At 39.1% G+C, this 17590-nt stretch overlaps 1 protein-coding gene across 1 annotated transcript in view; it reads right to left on the bottom strand.

The window, feature by feature from the left end:
- Positions 1-922: 922 nt before the first annotated feature.
- The window catches only part of opn7b (opsin 7, group member b), a 47018-nt gene continuing 30350 nt past the window's right edge, over positions 923-17590 (bottom strand). The window contains exons 2-6 of the mRNA XM_061058241.1: positions 11068-11155; positions 10815-10977; positions 9873-10000; positions 2250-2584; positions 923-2161 (exon numbers count right to left, since the gene is read on the bottom strand). Coding sequence (XP_060914224.1) covers positions 1661-2161; positions 2250-2584; positions 9873-10000; positions 10815-10977; positions 11068-11155 — 1215 coding nt within the window. The 3' untranslated portion in view covers positions 923-1660. The remainder of the gene's footprint in view (positions 2162-2249; positions 2585-9872; positions 10001-10814; positions 10978-11067; positions 11156-17590) is intronic.

Genomic DNA, 17590 nt, shown 5'->3' with positions numbered 1-17590 from the left:
AACCACAGGATTATTCCTTCTCTTGCTTTCATAACCCCCCCCCCCCCCCCCCCCCCAAGTTTATTAAAATGTTGGGTCTTATCTTCATTCCTGTCAGCAACAATCATAATAGACCGACAAAGGTTAATTGATTTAGTCTGGGAATGAGACAACATTGCTGAAAGAAAACAAGTCTGAAGAAGGATACAAGTTTGGCTTCATACCAGTTTTAAACCAAAACTAACACAATATATTGTGAAGAGAAAAAAGCTGGAAAACTTGATCATCACAGCTGTCCTTTGTAAACATCAGCCACAGTTCACAGACTGACTTCCTGCAACTTTTACGGCAAATGTGTGCACACAATTTTCACAATCTAGCAGCGATATGGGCAGCACTCCTTAAAACCAACAATGCAAAAATGAAGCTGTTGTCTTAAAAAACATCACGTCTGAAAATATTATCCTTGGTTTCTTGCACCGTCTACTAGTCTAGACCTCAGCAATCACTTTGGTTGTGAAAAAACAAAAACAGAATTTATTTCTAACTTTCCTCTTCTCAGTGGGTCATGTCTAAGATAATCTATGTAGCAGCTGATCAGTCTTCTGCAAATAAAAGATGTCATTGTGTAATCACAACTACCTTTATTCTCATCATCCTTGTGCTCATTGTCTAAAAGAGCCAGCTCTCAGTTTTATGAACTATAAAAGATTGAAAAAACAGGTCAAATAAAAGCCATATGTCAGTACAAGCTTGTTGTTCCAAACAAGTGTGATACATCTGTTAGAAAGAATGTAATTTGACCTTTCCTCTGTCATATAATGACTCTCCTCATTGCATTCATTGTGTTTTTTTGTATTTCATGTCAGAAAAGCATGAACAAATATTATGTTGTTCGGAGTCCTTCCCCCATCTCTTCTTCTTTTCTTATTCACAAACAAATTCATGTTGGCACTTTGTCTTTGCAGAAGAATCAATGCACACCCCTCGTGGATGTATTGAAGAATGTCCTTGTTCATTTCAACACATGTAACGATGGCCGTGCTTAGCCAAATCCTTACTTTACATTTTTTTCCCAACACCTCTTAGGTTTACTTAATGGAGATAAATGTTGAGGCAACAATAACCCTGTGGTCCTTCAATTTGAGGCATGCATTCATAAATAATGATCAAATCAAATACATCTTTAAATACAGTGCTTGTAATAAATACATAAAAGGTAGTTTAGGGTGTAGAAAGTGACATTTCAGCTTCTCCATCAAAATCCTGCTGGAATTAAATTGCATCTGAGATTCCATGGATTCTTTGCCTTATTTTGTAAATGTTGATCAGTCAAAGTGATCAGATAGTTGTTGACGCAGGTTAAATTTACCTGATGAAATATTGATGTACACTTCTGGTTGCATGTTGCCTGTTTGGCTTGATTATCCTCCTGTATTGGCTACTAAGTCTGTGGTCATTTTTTTTTTTTTTTATGGCAGTGTCACATATTTGAGGCATGAGAAAGTTCTTGGTTTTTAAACTCTGACCTTCAGTGTTAAAACATTGTTTTCCTTCAATCAATCTTAATGTTTTGTTTTCCCTTGTTGCGAACTTTCCATAAGTGTCTTTCATTCTTGCTGTCTTTCTCTCCATTACTCTTGTTTTTTCATCTCCTTTTTGACCAGTTGCTCATGTGTATTTAGAGGAAGTCGCTCTGCATCTCGTTGGAGAGCTGACTCACAGCCACCTCAGTGTGTACTGATCCTTTAAGTATCCTGGCAGTTTTCAAGGGGCTTTCGTCTGTAAAGTGTTCTCTGGTACCAGTGACTGTTTCAGGGCAAGGACAGTGTCTGCAGGTCCCGTGGTTCTCGGGCAGCCCATTTGACAACCTTGTGGAGTTGCACTCTTCTTTGTGATGGGACGGCATGCAAGTTCCCTTCTGTGTGGAGCTGTGCGGACACAGACATCCACAGAGTGACCTCCTGCACAGGGCCACATCCCTGCACAGGGACTTACGGAAGTTTGGCTTGAAGACCAGATAGACTATAGGGTTGTAAAGGGTGGAGGACTTTGCAAATATAGCTGCCAAGGCAAAAGCCATAGGTGGTACAGTTGTTGGGTTTCCAAAAGCAGCCCACATGGACACGATGGCATATGGACTCCATGCCATCAGGAAACCGATGCAAACTGCCACTGAAAGCTGAAAAGAATACAACAAACATTTGTCATGTAAGCACATTTTTTCTTAGGCCTTTATAGTATCTTTTTAATTGAATCCTTGCGTTTACCTTAATGATAAGTGCATGTGCATTGGTGATCTTGTTCTGCGGGGACATGTGCTGCTGCACAGCCTGTCGTGAGCCTCGGACGGTCAGCAGGATGAACGTGTAGGACAGAAAGATGACAGTGCAGGGCACGATGTAGCAGAAGAAGAAGAGGCAAATGATGTAGCTCATAGCTGCAGAATTTTGGCTGGGCGCATGCCAGTCGATGCAGCATGCTGTACCGTAAGGCTCAGCGCCATACCCTCCCCAGCCCGACAGGGGACCCACAGCAAAAATGCCAGCATAGCACCAGATCCCGGCTACCAGCAGGCAGGCGTGGCAGTAGGAGAACTTGTTACCTGAGGTGGAGCAGAACAGGTGAGAGACAGAGGGAGAGTTGGTGGAGTGATTCCTGACGAATGAGGACACAAAAGGATACAGAAGCAACAATATGCTACTGAAGCATATTAAGTTTGGTTACCTGATGCTAAAACATACAGTGAGTGAGAGGGAGGAAATGGAAGACAGAATGATAAAGATTCTGATTTCCTTCAAAGATGGATCAGTATGACAGGATGATTTGTTGTTTACAGATGATTTGGAGTTACTTTAGCCTGTGTATCAGCTAATGACCACTACTTGTACAGATAAGAGATCATCTGGCCCTGGGGAATGCACACTAGAGCCTGAATAAAAACATTATGAGTGTATGCAGCATGTTTACCTAGAGGCCTTGGTATGTGTTTTTTAAAAAAACATCTAAGGAGCTACACAACCCTTTTACTGTACTCGCACCTGGTCTTGTGGTCTTGTGTGCAACCTCACATTAGCAAACAGAAGCAGCACTGTTTGTCAGTATGTCTGTTTCTTTTCCTTGTATATCAGATCAGTTTATGAAATCATGCACACAGAAAAATAAGGTAGAATCAGGTATAATAACAGTCCATTGTATTCCCTCTAATAGTTTTCTTATTGGCTTTAAAATAAACAAATGAACCCTCTTGAAAGAACTACCATTTTTCTATCTCCTATTTTATTTAACTTGGATTCCATCAAATCTCTGGTCAAAACATGTTCCAAAACTGATTCACAAAAACTTTCCCATAAGTCTCCTATAATTTAGGAATGGAAGAAAACGATATTGACTTGTCTTGTCATCGATAACTGAAGTTATTTATAATTTGCAATACGATAAATGTAAACTGGTAATGGAGAAAATGTATTACAAAGTCTATTTGGTTCCCCCCCCTGAATCTTCACTGTACACTAATACATGTTGTGTGTCCTTGTTTTAGGTTTAGTTTTTTAAAAGGGGGAATTCCTTCATTAATGGGGTCGTGCGTCATTTACAGTATCCACAATGCTTTTCTGTTCGTAATACTGTCATTAGTGGTTGTTCCAAATTTTGTCATCTCTCATTTGCCAGAGAGTGAATAAGAGGATCCACGGGAAAGCCTGAAACCGCCCTCGCTGCTAACTGACTGTAATTGATTTAGACGAGAGCTTCCTCAGTGTGGACTCAGTGACGAGGGGAACACAGGGACCCTTATCTCTGAGAGCACACAGCCTCTTCAGCTGGATGTCAGCCGTCTTTCATTTCAAGCTGAGGGTGATTAAGCCCTGTGGCAGTCGCAGAACTCTGCCATGCTGGGGAAGGGGGCTGGTGAGCCTTTACAGATGGATTATTCTTTTCTGATCAGGAGCATCCAATCAACAATCACCCTGTCCAGCTATCTGAGTGGCATATGAAGGATTCAACCTGAGCTTTCATTTGTAAAAGAGGATCTCGAACATGTGCCCTTGCAGTTTAAATTCACGTTTTAGGAATGGAACAAGAAGATCAGCTGTAGGGTTCTTTAAGTAATAACATTAATCCTGACTGATGCCTATTTAAACAGCGTATTGTATTTCCTCATACAAAAGGCAGTAGTCAAATTAAAACTGACGCCAAATAATGGCCTAATGGCTAATACAAACAAATGAAGGTTGGTACCCAATACTGCCAGGGTTCACACAATTTGCTACCAACTAATAAAAACATGCATTTTATTTACAACAAAAAATTAATGAAATTATTTTCTGACAAGTACATAATAAGCACCAAACTGTAATTTATAGTTACATGTATGTGAAACAAGGGGGCAGTAGCAAAATGTCAAGTGATGTTAAATGTGCAACTCCCTCGTTTTCCTCAACAGGTCTGTTCTCCCAAGAATTGCCTTTTTTAAGAAATGGGGATGCTGTCACCTGAGACGCTAAAGGACCTCTATGTTGGAACAGATACAGGCTGGGTTGAGTTTGTAACAGCCTTCGTGAAGTAACTTTAAAGGAGGAAACCTCAGGCACCACAAGGCCTTGTAGTTTAAGGTGACAATCAAAATGAACAAAAAGAGCAAATTAGAGTTAAAGTCTTACCTCCAATACAAGCCTGATTCAAATAAAGATTCGGTACCCTCTGTCGTCGTATGTAAATAAAGGAAAATGACTAGTAGGAGGTTGGCTGCAAGGTAAACAAATACACTTGGGGTTCATCGCTTGTGTTTCTGATGAAGCATTTCAACCTTTTTGTCTGTGATGCTCTTTGTGTGTTCCCCTCATGTGTGTCATACAGAGATTGTTGTGACATAGCCTCTGATTGAGATCCATTTAAGCTCATTGGTGTCTGAAATACATCAATTTTAACAGCCAATAGCACTTAACATCTGAACTGATACATCACATTGACTCTGTTGTCAGTTATCTGTACGACAGCCCTCTTTAACTGTACAGCAATTCCCCAGATCCCCTCTCCATTCCCGTATACCCCACCTCCCTCCTGCAATTAGTTCTCTCGCTGTGGACATCTAAGACGCACCCTGCTCAGCCTTTTCTTTGATGGACTTCGATCTGGCGTTCACAGATTCATCAGCAGCCGTCGGTGCTGTAGATTTAAGCAAATAGGAATCACCAGATTCACATGCCTATGTTACACCACTGGGTGATGGTTTGATTTGTCCGTCATCAGGGGTTTATTCGAAAAATAAATACTCAAATGCAGTACTCCAGCTGTGACAAAATGCTAATAAAAAAGAGAAAGGAAGATGCACTCTCCATTATGCTCCCACATGTCCCCAATGCAACCTTTCCTTTGCTAACTTCTCATGTTTTTATTCATCAGTTGCCTCTTCTTGCATTTTCTTAAGTGCCTCTCTCGAAGACATTTCTGCAAAAATATGTCAGAAAAATTCAGCTATATGGCCTTCTGAGATCGACTAGAAAAGTAGACAAGGGGCTGTAGGAATGCTTTTAAGTGTCAACCATTGTACAGAAGTTTCAAGGACCATCAACTAAATAACTAAAATCTAAACAAAAGAAGACTACAGCTTCCATACATGGGGTGCGCGCACTAACCATTGCGCCACCAGCGCCCCAAATATTAGAAATGATGATTTCAGTGTGTGAGAGTTCACAGACATCTAGTGCAGTCAAATCAGAGTTTATTGTACTTTGCAAGCTGATACTGATTAGCCCAAGTTGAGTTTCATGTGATAACCTCTGTGTATTAACTTGACACATGGAATCTGAACCTTGTGTCAGCACTGCATGAATTTTATCATGATTTTTGTGTTATTTTATAAACATAGGTCCTACACTGCTTGTTTCTTTTCTAATGTTTATGCAAAGCACTCCACTCACCGGCTCTTATCGCCCAATGGAACCCACTTGTTTACATTTGACAGATTGCAGATTTTTCAAAAGGGGAAACTGTCTTTGGAAAAAGAAACAGCCGATATGTGGATGATCTAAATGACAATAACTTCAATATGTACAGTTTTTTTTTCTGCAAACCGAAGAGAACTGAATGATTCTACTTTATACTGCTGCTTCTTTTACTCGTTCAAGGGGCGTGTCCAGAGGGAGGCGTTGGCCCCCTTGAAATCTGATTGGCCACCCTCGGTGCTAGCTTTTTGTGACATTTCAATGTGGAACATTTTGATTTACTGTGACTTTTTTTTTAAAGTCAATGATGCCTTGAGTCTCTATTTCGTGGTTATGTGTGTCTGTGTGTCTAACAAGGGCGGCTGTCAGCTACAGTGAATAAACTAGTTTGGAAAAAAAAGTGGAACAAGGGGAAGCTGAACCGTGTGTATGCTGTGTTCATTTTTCTTGCAGGGAACTCTCAAAAAGACATAATTATTAATGTTTCAGTTGCACTTCAAACACTTTTATTTGTGAGGCTTCTAGTCTGTAGGGGTTTTACACTGCATTATAGACAATCTTCTTCCAGAAAAAAAGACCAGGGGAACTCTTAAAAACACAGCCCTGACTTCTGTGCTTATTAAAAGCAATGTTGGATGTAGACAAATTAAGTCTGTATATCTCCAAGACATGTACGTGATTAATACCAGCTGTGTTTGGAAACTCTTCCTGACCGCTAACATCACATGTCTTACTCCTTCTGTTCCATGCTGCTTTTACAAGCTGTGCTGATTTTTTTCATGGACCCACATTTTCCTCTCTCTGTATTCTTTATAACTATAACTATAAGTCACCATACCTCATTTGTGCATCTTCTACCTTTTTTTGTCTAGCATCATGAACCCTATAGACACCGTATGAGTCGGTCTGTTTACCCCCTGGAGCGTGTATGGGTAAGAGCGAATGTGGAAAGCATATAAATGTGTTAATCCCTGGATTCTGTACTCCAGGGTACAATCTCCAAGAGTGTACATACAATCTGTGCTCGAACAAACAAATGCGCTGCCATTCACAGATAATGGATGAATAAAGTCTGAAAAGGACAGAGCATCTGAGTGAAGTCAATATTCTGCTATTTGTGTCAAATAATACCAAAATATTTGCAGTGGAGATTCAATATTTCTAAATGAATGAAGATTTTATGACTGAGTGGTTCTGTGTGAAATGATTGCATATTTACAGAAGACAAGAAATTGATTTGAAATACATTAGGAGTGACAGATGAGTCTAGAAAAAACACCAACTGAAATCACCTCCTTTAAATATTGATATACCATGGAAGCATATTGCCGATGGGAACATGTGCATGTAATTAAATGTTTGTACTTTCTAGCAGTGTATTTAAAAAAACTTGAGACTCTAAGTCATCCGTCTAGGCTGCTTAAAGTTGTGAACACAGTCAATCCTGTGAATAAATCCTCAACGGCTTCAGCCAAAAGATTAATTATACTCATTAGCAATGAGCTGCTTAAACACTTTGCAGTCATAGCAATGAGAGTGGAAGGAGTTCACGAGCCACACGACTAAAGCCTTTTTGCTAAATCTTCAGTTTGTCATTGGTTGACTAAAGTTTGCAGGAGTTTTAGTTATCTTCTGGATAATTGAGAAGTTATATAAACTATTGCATTTACAATTTGAGCACATCAGATATGGCCTCTGCGGAGCTGTGTTAGCAGTCCAGTGTTGTTTTGGCATTATCACATCCTCAACACAGGCCTGTTTATGGCAACCAATTAGCAAATGAAACTAATTAATCTTCGGCTTGAATTCTTTTTCTCTCCGCTCTGTGGGAATTGCACCAAGGCCCTCTAACTTGAACAATATAACTCAAAGAGAAGGACATGGAAATACCACATCAGAGTATCAGCTAAGTGTTCCTGTTAATATTAGTGGACATATATTTTAAAGTGACTATATTTGTGAACTTCATCATAACAGGAGAGTTTAGCTCATTTCCCTGCTGTCTGTTACATCACTTTATTGCTCTATTATTATAAACCATGGTTTAAACTTGTCTATAAGACAAATATGAACAAAAATATAAAATCATACAAACATAGACTCACCATTTATATGTTACTGGGTGTTAATGAAAGCTTCATTTGAATTTGTATTTCATTTCAAAATAAGACACTTAGAAAGTGTAAATGGATCCAGGTCATCATTGACATGTGTTTTTCTCTCTGTTGGCCTTCTTAGGAGCTTTGATTTGTAAATTGGCAGCACTTAACCTTAAGCTCCATGGCATTATAATTCATGAAGTCTCTCACCTTGACAGTAATGTAATCTTTATGTAAACTACTATTTAATGCTTTGAACAGGACTCTGACTGAGTAACCTATCTTCTAACATCTGAGCATCAGCCGTAGACCTTGAGTCAAACAATACTATTAGCAATGCACGTCATGTTTCCATAAAATGTTACCATACAGCCATTTTATCAATAGAAGATGAATACAGTTTTGCTGATACTGAGTTTAAATGTAATCACCAAGTCTCTCATATTATCATATTATCCAAGGTCTGTTGACTTTATGGCTCTAAAAATATATTTTACTCCGGTTTTGTGAAAATGAACAACACTTGAAATGAAATGTGAAATTCACAAGTGAACACTGAGAGTTTGGCTGTAGTACATGCAGCCAGGGGATCATCGATGCCAATAATTGTATGGTTTGTAAGTAATGTGAATGCTGAACTGTTCTTTATGCGTTACATTAACGCCCACTGGACTTTAAATTTGTTTTCTTACGTGCACTCTGTGAGTAGGTTACATACACTGTAAGATTTTTTTCTCATAGTCCACTACACAGCTCCTACATTGCACCTTTTGTACATTTTGTGTATTTTATTTTTTATATTTTATGATTTACATTTTTAAATGATATTTTATATATTGTAATAGCTTCTTATACTGTATTATTTAAGTTGTTGCTAGTTCTGCTTTATTTCCTTGTTATGGAGCTCAGCGTAAGTTCAGACAGGAAGACTGGTTATATTCTTTCACAAATTCATTCATCCTTTCACTTCAACCTAAACTACTTCCTCCGTCTACCCGCTCTGGTGATCAGCTGATAATGGGCGTTTATTCTTTAAGTAATTAACCAACCAGATTCGGGCACAACCTCTCTCAACCAATCAGCTGCGGCAAAATGCTAAAACAGTTCTCACTCTTCCACAGTCATTCCGTCATTTCAGGGCAACCGCTGCAAGCCACCACCGCCCCAGTCACCTCCATTCCAGCTCAGCAGAGTCCAGATTCAGGCTCATCATAGCCTTCACCACCACCAGTGTCTAGACTCCATCGGGGGGTATCCTATCCTGCTGTCGGCCTCATTACCCTTCCGAGTACATGAAGTTGTCACATTTAGATTCAAATCTAAATTGTTGCACATTTATTGTTAAATAAACAATAGTTCATTCTCAAGTAAGTCTCTCCTGATTGAAAATTGTTTAGCACCAATACACCAAGCCAAATTCCTTGTATGTGTAAATGTACTTGGCAATAAAACCTGATTCTGATTCCGATTCTGATTTCAAACGAAAGACCCTGAAGAGGAATACATTATAAAAGAGGAGGATGTATATCTAAAGTCATGTCAAGCCTCAGACTATTTACAGTACATAGCCTTCTGTTCAAAGACTTTACAACATTTTCTTGCGCATCAATCATTATGCAGCGTGGCAACTTTCACTTTAAACCAAGCCCTTGACTTTTTGGCCTCACTGCATGAATATTTCTCTCTTCAGAAATAAAGCTTCTTGGCTTCAGGGGAAAGCTTAGTTGATCAATCCAGGTAAAGCCTGCCTTCTAGATGACCAATATTAATATATGGACACCAAAAATACTTCTGTTTAAAAATGTTGTTGATGATGGTAGATCAAGGAGCTAGAAACTGGGTTTCTTACCATAGTTTGGGCAGCAGACTTTGAGCCAGCAGACAGATGAGAGCACCGTGAGGTTGGTCAGACTGCACAGGCCGAACAAAACCCCACAGAAGGCGTAGACAGTACAGGTGGTCTCATTAAACAGCCACCTGAATGGAGACACAGAGAGAAAGGGAGAGAAATATTACTGATTGACAGTCTGATCCTAAACCAGGATTGCCATGCAGAATTCCTCTGATGGATTACACAATTCACACCCTGTAGATGGAACAGGTAATACATTGACTGGCCTTCCCCTGAGTCAGTTACAACTGCACTGAAGCATTTTAACCCAATCATAGTACAACTGAAAGCTCCGAGCTGTATGTGCTGAGAGGAACAAAGCAGCTGACAAGGTCACAGGATGAAGCGCCACCTTTATTTTGCAGGTGATAAAGACGTCATGCTTCTCTATACACTCATAGTTAGTTTTCTTTCTATAGATTTGCATCAATCTTGAAAGGATGAAATGATTGTGAAATTTTGCTTGCTTTAACAGTAAAACAATGTGACCTCTGTATTGTTACTGCATCAACCCTACTTTGATTGAAATGTTTTCTTTTGTATCCTCACTACAAAGACTAGTGTTTGCCTCAATAATTGTCACAAAGAATGTGGAGCAAGCTTCATGAAGCCTGAAAGGCATAGCTCAGGGCAAACACATCTTGCCTTGCTTATTTTACAGTTTATAGCAGTTATAAATCTATATTTTACTTGTGGAAAACAAGAATGACATTTCATTCAACCGTAGTCATACTACCCCCTGTCAATTTATATTCACAGTATTTGTATAGATATAACCACTATAAGTAACATTGTTAATGTGGTTCCAAAGACATACTGCTTTCCACTTCCATTATAACAATATACGTTCATGTAGTGCCATAACAGAGGGGAAAAAAAGAAGAGTCAATGGTCACTTACATGTGAGCATAGGTTGAAGGGATAGCCAATGGGAACAGGCTAAGGGTCATACCCATGTCACTGATGGCCAGGTTAACCACAAATAACTCTGCAGGCTTCAGGGAGGACTTCTTTCTATAGGCCACGAACAGCAGGATCCCATTTCCCAGCATTGACAGCACACCTAAAAGGTGGAACAGAGTGATTTTGAATGTGCACATGTGTCACATAAATAATGCTGTGAAACCTGGGGGGAAAATACAACATCACTCACCGAAAATGGTGTAAATAGTTCCCATGAGGAAGTCACTGTCTTTCGATATTCTGGACAGGAGCAGAAATGTTTCGGAGGCATTTCCCATCTAGAACAAAAAAGACAAACAGTCAGAGGGGAAAAGAGTCAGAGAACAGCATCTGTGCTAACACTTTTTTTTTTTTTTACCTCTGACAGTTAAGCAAACTTACTGAAGCCGCAAAAAAATTGTGTCGAGGATATGTCTAAACATGTTGATATTTATTAATGTATAAATTAATCACTAGATTATCATCTATTCTTACTGTTACGCAAACAATATCCCTGAAAGGTTGTATCGCAAGGCTGTCAAGCTAGAGATGGGGCGGGCCATCCTGCTTGGTTGTGCTGCCAATGGCTGGGAAGCCACTGTCTTGATCAGCTGAGGCGGGCAGGTGTGCAAGAAAAGGAAAATGTTTGGGACTGTGAGCTACTTGGTGGAAAGTTGGATGAGAGACAATTGATTGTTTCCCAGATTTTCTATGTAAAAAGTTTCACTTGAGTTATTTTTGAGTGTTTTATGTTTTTAATACTGAACTGTCATCCGACACGGAGGAGAACGTGTTGGAACTGGGCAGAATGAGCTGGTCCAGAGAGTGATGCATCGCGGTGCCGTAGCAAGGCTGCAACAGCTAAGGTCTGTCTCCCTTACCTACAGTAGGCGGGTGCTTTCTTTTTTTGTAAAGGAGACTTCATTTCACACGAATGTGAATAGAGCCTGATAAAGACATCACCATTATTAAAGGTTTTGATACCAGTCATATTCGACTGGGGTTTCACATTTAGTTGAGTCAAACTCTTCATTATACTTTGTTGAATCATATAGGCCAGACCAAATCTACACTCAGATACATTCTTGCCCTTCATATCCTCACAATTGGATATCTTTCTTTACGTTAGGTCCCCCCCCCCCCCCCCCAACAATTATATTTCTTACTATCAGTTTAAATGCATAAATGCAACTTTCAAAACAGATTAGTGGACCTAAACAAAAGCTCTCTTCAGACACTCCCTCAGCTCCCCTCCCATCTCCACACTTCTCCCGCCCCTCCCCTCCTGTTTCACTTCCAGGTTCCTGCGAGGCAGTGAGAGCAGTTGGACGAGTGCTAATAAACATCTGAATACAACATTTTGGAATCAATTTCAAGTAATATGCATCCCAAAGCTGATTTGGTTTAATCAGTTTGTCTTTTTAGACTAAAAAAAAGAACATTTTCCTCATCTATCTTCCTCCAAGTGGTGGCAGGGCAAACGGTTGGAGAGGGATGACTTGACTCAGAAAAAATAAAAAAACGTGAAACATGTTTGAGTCTCTGATTGATACATAAAAAAGCTGAAGGAAGCGTCGTCCCTTCATGTGAAACCAAAGCTGATAACAGCAAATCCAGAGGGAGTTTAACTTCACTCTTTTTTAGGAAGAAATTACTCCATACTATATTTAGATTGGGTATATTTGATCTTTGCTATATTAATATTCAGAATGTAACATATTATATCTTTAATTGAGAGAAAATGCAACATCTTACATCAAAAATACCTTAATAAAAGGAATATTCACTTTACATTCACCTCTTTCTGATTGTAATTTATAGCCTGCACCCATTCTCACCAAAGAGCGGCAAAGAGAAGACACTGCTTCCATTTTCCAAATGTAATACCACTCTTAATGTAAAGATCAGTCATGCATGAAATCAATCAGCATGATCTGCTGTCAATACAGTATTCATTATGGCAATCTATGGATATAGATAACATGAAAATGTATTCAAATCTTTTCTATTTACTTAACGACTTAACCTCTATTACAGATTAAAGAGGGCCAACCAAGGGGAGAGACACGTTAAATCACCTGGGGTTAAGAGTGGAGCTTCTCATGTATAAATCTCCATTATCATAAAGTCAGGAGATTATCTTCAAAGAGAACCAGAGGTGAGGAAAGTATGTTTAATGATATTCTATTAACATTTGAAATGGCCTCAGTGCAAGGCTTGCAAACACAACTTCTGCACCGGTTTGTGTGTCAATCAAGTGTAAGGGCCTGATTCTAAAAAAATATCAGCTCCCTGTTTGTCTCTCAGAGTAAAATTACAAATTGAGGTAAAGATAGAAATAGAAATAGTGTTTGGTAATGGAAATGGAAATGAGTTCTTGGTAGTGCACTTCACACTTCACTTCATGCAGATTAGAGGAAATATGCAGTTTGGATCCAAGCTGTATTTTTTTTTTTTACATCCTTTTGGAGGATAGAAAGTCTTTTCTGCACTTTTAGAAATATGAGACACATTCAAATGAATCCGCTCGCAGCCCTGCAGAAATTGCAGTGACTTGAACGTGCATGTTGTGTTTACAACCCGACTGTTCTCATGTTAAACTGTTCATCAATGTCAATGCAGCTGAAACAGATATTGTGTCCTTTGTGTCTTCTTCTCACTCATCAGGACTTTATGAAATTCTGCAATCATTTTTTCCCCCAGAATGCATCTGGGCTGCTTACAGTTTGTTTAGTGATAAGGATACATACATTATCCTAAATCTGCTAGTGTCGAGCAAAAAAAAAAAAAGCTGCATTCAGATGCCAGGTAATTCATCTTTTTCGCTCTATTTTTGTTGTCACATTTAATCGTGTAGTCTTCAGCCCTGATTGTTAACTGAAATGACATCACTTGAAGCAATTTATCGTATCCAACCACACCTCCTTCTTGAGGGTCGTAGGGCTTTATACAACTTTTTTCTTAATTCTCGCATAAGGGCAGTTATGAAGTAAACGGACAATGATGTGTTAAATCGGTGAGGTTTGCCTTTGATTACTGGAAATGGAAATGTTTGTAGATTCCAGGATCTCTGCTAACAACCACATCTGTGTCAGTAGTGATTTTGCAGGAACAGATTCATGCTGTGCTTTCAGAATACTGAATCTACAAGCATGTCTAATAATTGACTGCCAACTTTGCCCTCTACTCCTCTCAGCAGTGTCAAGTGTACCTGGGGCAAGTCTGGATTGACATAAACAAACAACTGACAAAGAAGTAGGAGGCTGGAAGAACGGGAGGCTGGAAGGAATAAGTGAAGGACAAGTGAAGGACAAGAGGGAGCCTATAAGTGACTGTCAGAAGCACTGAATAGAAAGCCGAATGATGACGATTACCCCTGAGATGAATGGGACAAAGGGACAATGTAAGAATTCAGTTACAGAGAGAATCCTAAACAAAGGGAGATTGAATGGAATACACAGCAGACGATACGTTATTCTCCTGGATGTATTGGAGACAAAGTTTATCGTGTTTCAAGCATCCGTACACATATAAACTGAGTCCCCGATGCCACAATAGCTATATTTTCTTCCCTGAAAGAATCCCACTTAACTCCACCTTCATTATCAATTCAGTCCTGTCGTCTGTCGTTCTTAGGATACTTTTTTTTTAAATGACAGAGTATTGAAATTACACAAAACTTTACAAAAAAAAATGGAAAAAAGATTCAGTTGTTTTTCAGTTGTTTTTGTTACTCAAGTTTCCGATATCATTGACATCCCACAAAACCAGCGAGATGTGTTATTATTCAACATCATTGCATTTTTATGAAACATTGTAATCCAACAAGAACCAGAATAATCAAATCACATTTAGCACAGCATATATGACCACAAACTGAGGCAAAACATCGATATCGTCTTTAAAGTACAAGGAAATTGAATTACATACATTCATTTGTTTGTAAAGTGCCTTATTTCATTAATAAATACATGTTCAGTCATACATAAGAAAACATATAAGTATTAAATTTATCATAATGCAATCATATTTCTGTGTTGGCCAGCTTTCTGTCATTTATTACAAAGCAATGGTATTGTATTTGAAGCACACACGCAACATATCAATATGGGTTTGAATATGTTATGAAGACAAGATTCTTAACCAGGATTACATTTCCTTGTACTCCAAACTAGTGTTCAGAGTAATTTGTTGTACAGAAAAAACTATGAATCAGACGGTTGGACACTGGAGACTAAAACAGGCTCAACTGTTTTGAACATGAATTCCTGCCCATGAGCACATAGATTCTCAGCACTGACAGGGAAAGTGGGATGCTGTCCAGTGGGGCTTGTAATGTAAAGTAATGTAGGAGGTTATCTTTTGGGGGTTGCGCAGTATCTCACGAGTATTTTGCTAGATGCAGTGTTTATGTAAATGCAATTTTTATATGGAAGCAATGTGTTTCATTATACTGGCATAAGTTTTTTTTTTTACAAAGAATCTCAATTACTTTCATATATCATTCCTCCACTACATTAAGCCAAGACACATGTGGGATTAAATGTAATTCTGATCATCCTCTTCATTTCCAGAAGGTATCACTCATCCTGATACAAAGTAAATCCTCTTCAATCAAAACCCATGCATGCTTCAAAGTCCTTTCACAACTCTTATTCTCAAATATGCAGGAGGTACATCAGTAAGGCAATCTGTTATCAGATGAGTAACAAATGACTGAGTGCAGTGAGGAGGAACAGTAAGTAATAGTTTCCATTGTCAGTATAAACCAAGGTGAAGGCATCAGTTTTAAACTTTGTTTGACCGCTTGTCTGTGTGATAGAGTTAGCTTATATCTGAACACTGTCATGAATCTACATAATTGAATACATATAGCCCATTTTAATAAGCCATCTGGATTCAGTGGACGCTATGAGAAACATGTTGATTAGGAAACAGGTTTTTAGGGAAACTAAAGTCTGGTGACGATGAATCAAAGTTGCAAAATGAGACGAAAAGGAAAACACTGCAGTAATTAGATAACTACTATAATGTAGGTACAGGCAGATGTTGAAGTTTTGAAATCATACGAACAGTAAAACCACAACAATCATAATATATGAATACAAAAGGTGTAATATCAAAATAGACAAGCAAACATGAAAGGGCTATGTAAATGCCTTCACTTAGCTTGGATCAATAAGAGCTGACGAATCCATACTGAATCCTGACCAGTAAAGTTTAGCTTGTTATCAGTGAGATGTTCAAAAATCTGTTCTAAGCCTCACAGGCAAGAAGAAACAATGCTGTAGGATTTTGATACAGCTTGGCATTCTCACATTGAGGCCTGATTCCAGGTGTCATTATTCTGATCAGATGTAGGCATGGATTCACTTTTTAAAGTAAAAAGTGCGAATTGGGTTTTGAAATGTGGTCTGCAAACACATTCACACACACTGTGAATATAGCTATGTGAGAGTTAGTTACCCAGATCTGGGCACTTAGTGAGGCATTACGAGACTGTGTAGAGTCATAAATAATGAGTCCAAATCTATGACCTAAACTGTGAAAATAATACAGCTCTCTGGAGGAGTGAACGCACATGGCCCTCCAAATCACCCAGTGCTACCCCTTATTTAAGGTGCAACAGAGTCTGACTGTGTCTCTAGTTTATAAGCATGCTGTCGCTGTGACAGAGGAGAGAAGAAAATCTGCAATCATTTTTATTCACAGTGCTAGACAGATAAATGAGCTGGGGGGAAGAGAACAGAAACAACCAGCAGGGGATGCATTTGCGAGAGCTGTGGAAGAGTCCAGACTTAAAGAAATGGGAGCCAGCTATAATAAATAAGTGTGATTATGTAAACAGGACATCAGTGATTATCTGGTTTCCTCCAGTTATTGAGGAAGATACAAAAGACTGAGAATCCCATTTGCCCTTCTCCAACAGTCTGTTAGCTTCACCATAACTAATCATTATTAATTCATCCAGAATTTAAGGCTGATGATGTTTTGCTCTTTTATCAAAGACAAGAGAAGTCCCTTTCTTAGGACTCCTCAAATGTTGGTCATTTACAGGAAGTCATTTCGGTCCACATGGATGACCTGAGCTCATCTCCAAATTAACTGGAAGAATATGAAAAAAAAAACAAAAAAAAAACACAGCAGGCGAGTCAGGCGCTTAAAAATATGTCTGTAGCAAACATCGTCGCTCATGGGAACACAAGTCAGCTCTAGTTTCTGACCTGTAACCTTGCCAGTAAGCGACAGCAGTTGTTCACACTGTGATGTTGGCTGTAAGTCAGAGTTCATGCTGGCTCTACATTTGTTCTAAAAAAGGGCCACTTCATCACTAACTCGTGTCCATTTGTGATGATGACGTGGAATATAAACCGTTCCAAATGGCCCCCACTGTGGCTATGCCTCACTTCATGCCTCATCTGTGTTTCTCCTGTTACTTCCTGTGAGTTCTCACTTGGTAAATGAGGGAACAAAAGGAGGAGAAGTGGAGAAGCAATCCACCCCATCTGACTTCTTCCCTTCCACTGTCTCATGTCCTCATTCTTTATCCTAATTTTCTGCCTCAGGGTATTCATTCATCTACCCAACCCCCCCCCCCCCCCTAATTTTACTCTTGTTTCTCCTAAAAACTTCCCTCTTGCCTTTTTATATCTCTCTGGTATTTTATCTTTGGCTGTGCATGCACAGTACACAGGCTCGCCTGTAGCACAATTTACATCCCGATCTGTCTGCCT

The sequence above is a fragment of the Labrus mixtus genome, chromosome 15 (assembly GCF_963584025.1).
Source record: "Labrus mixtus chromosome 15, fLabMix1.1, whole genome shotgun sequence".
In the NCBI taxonomy this organism is placed as follows: domain Eukaryota; kingdom Metazoa; phylum Chordata; class Actinopteri; order Labriformes; family Labridae; genus Labrus; species Labrus mixtus.
Note: the sequence above shows the minus strand (reverse complement) of the source record. Positions and strands in the feature narration are given on the sequence as shown.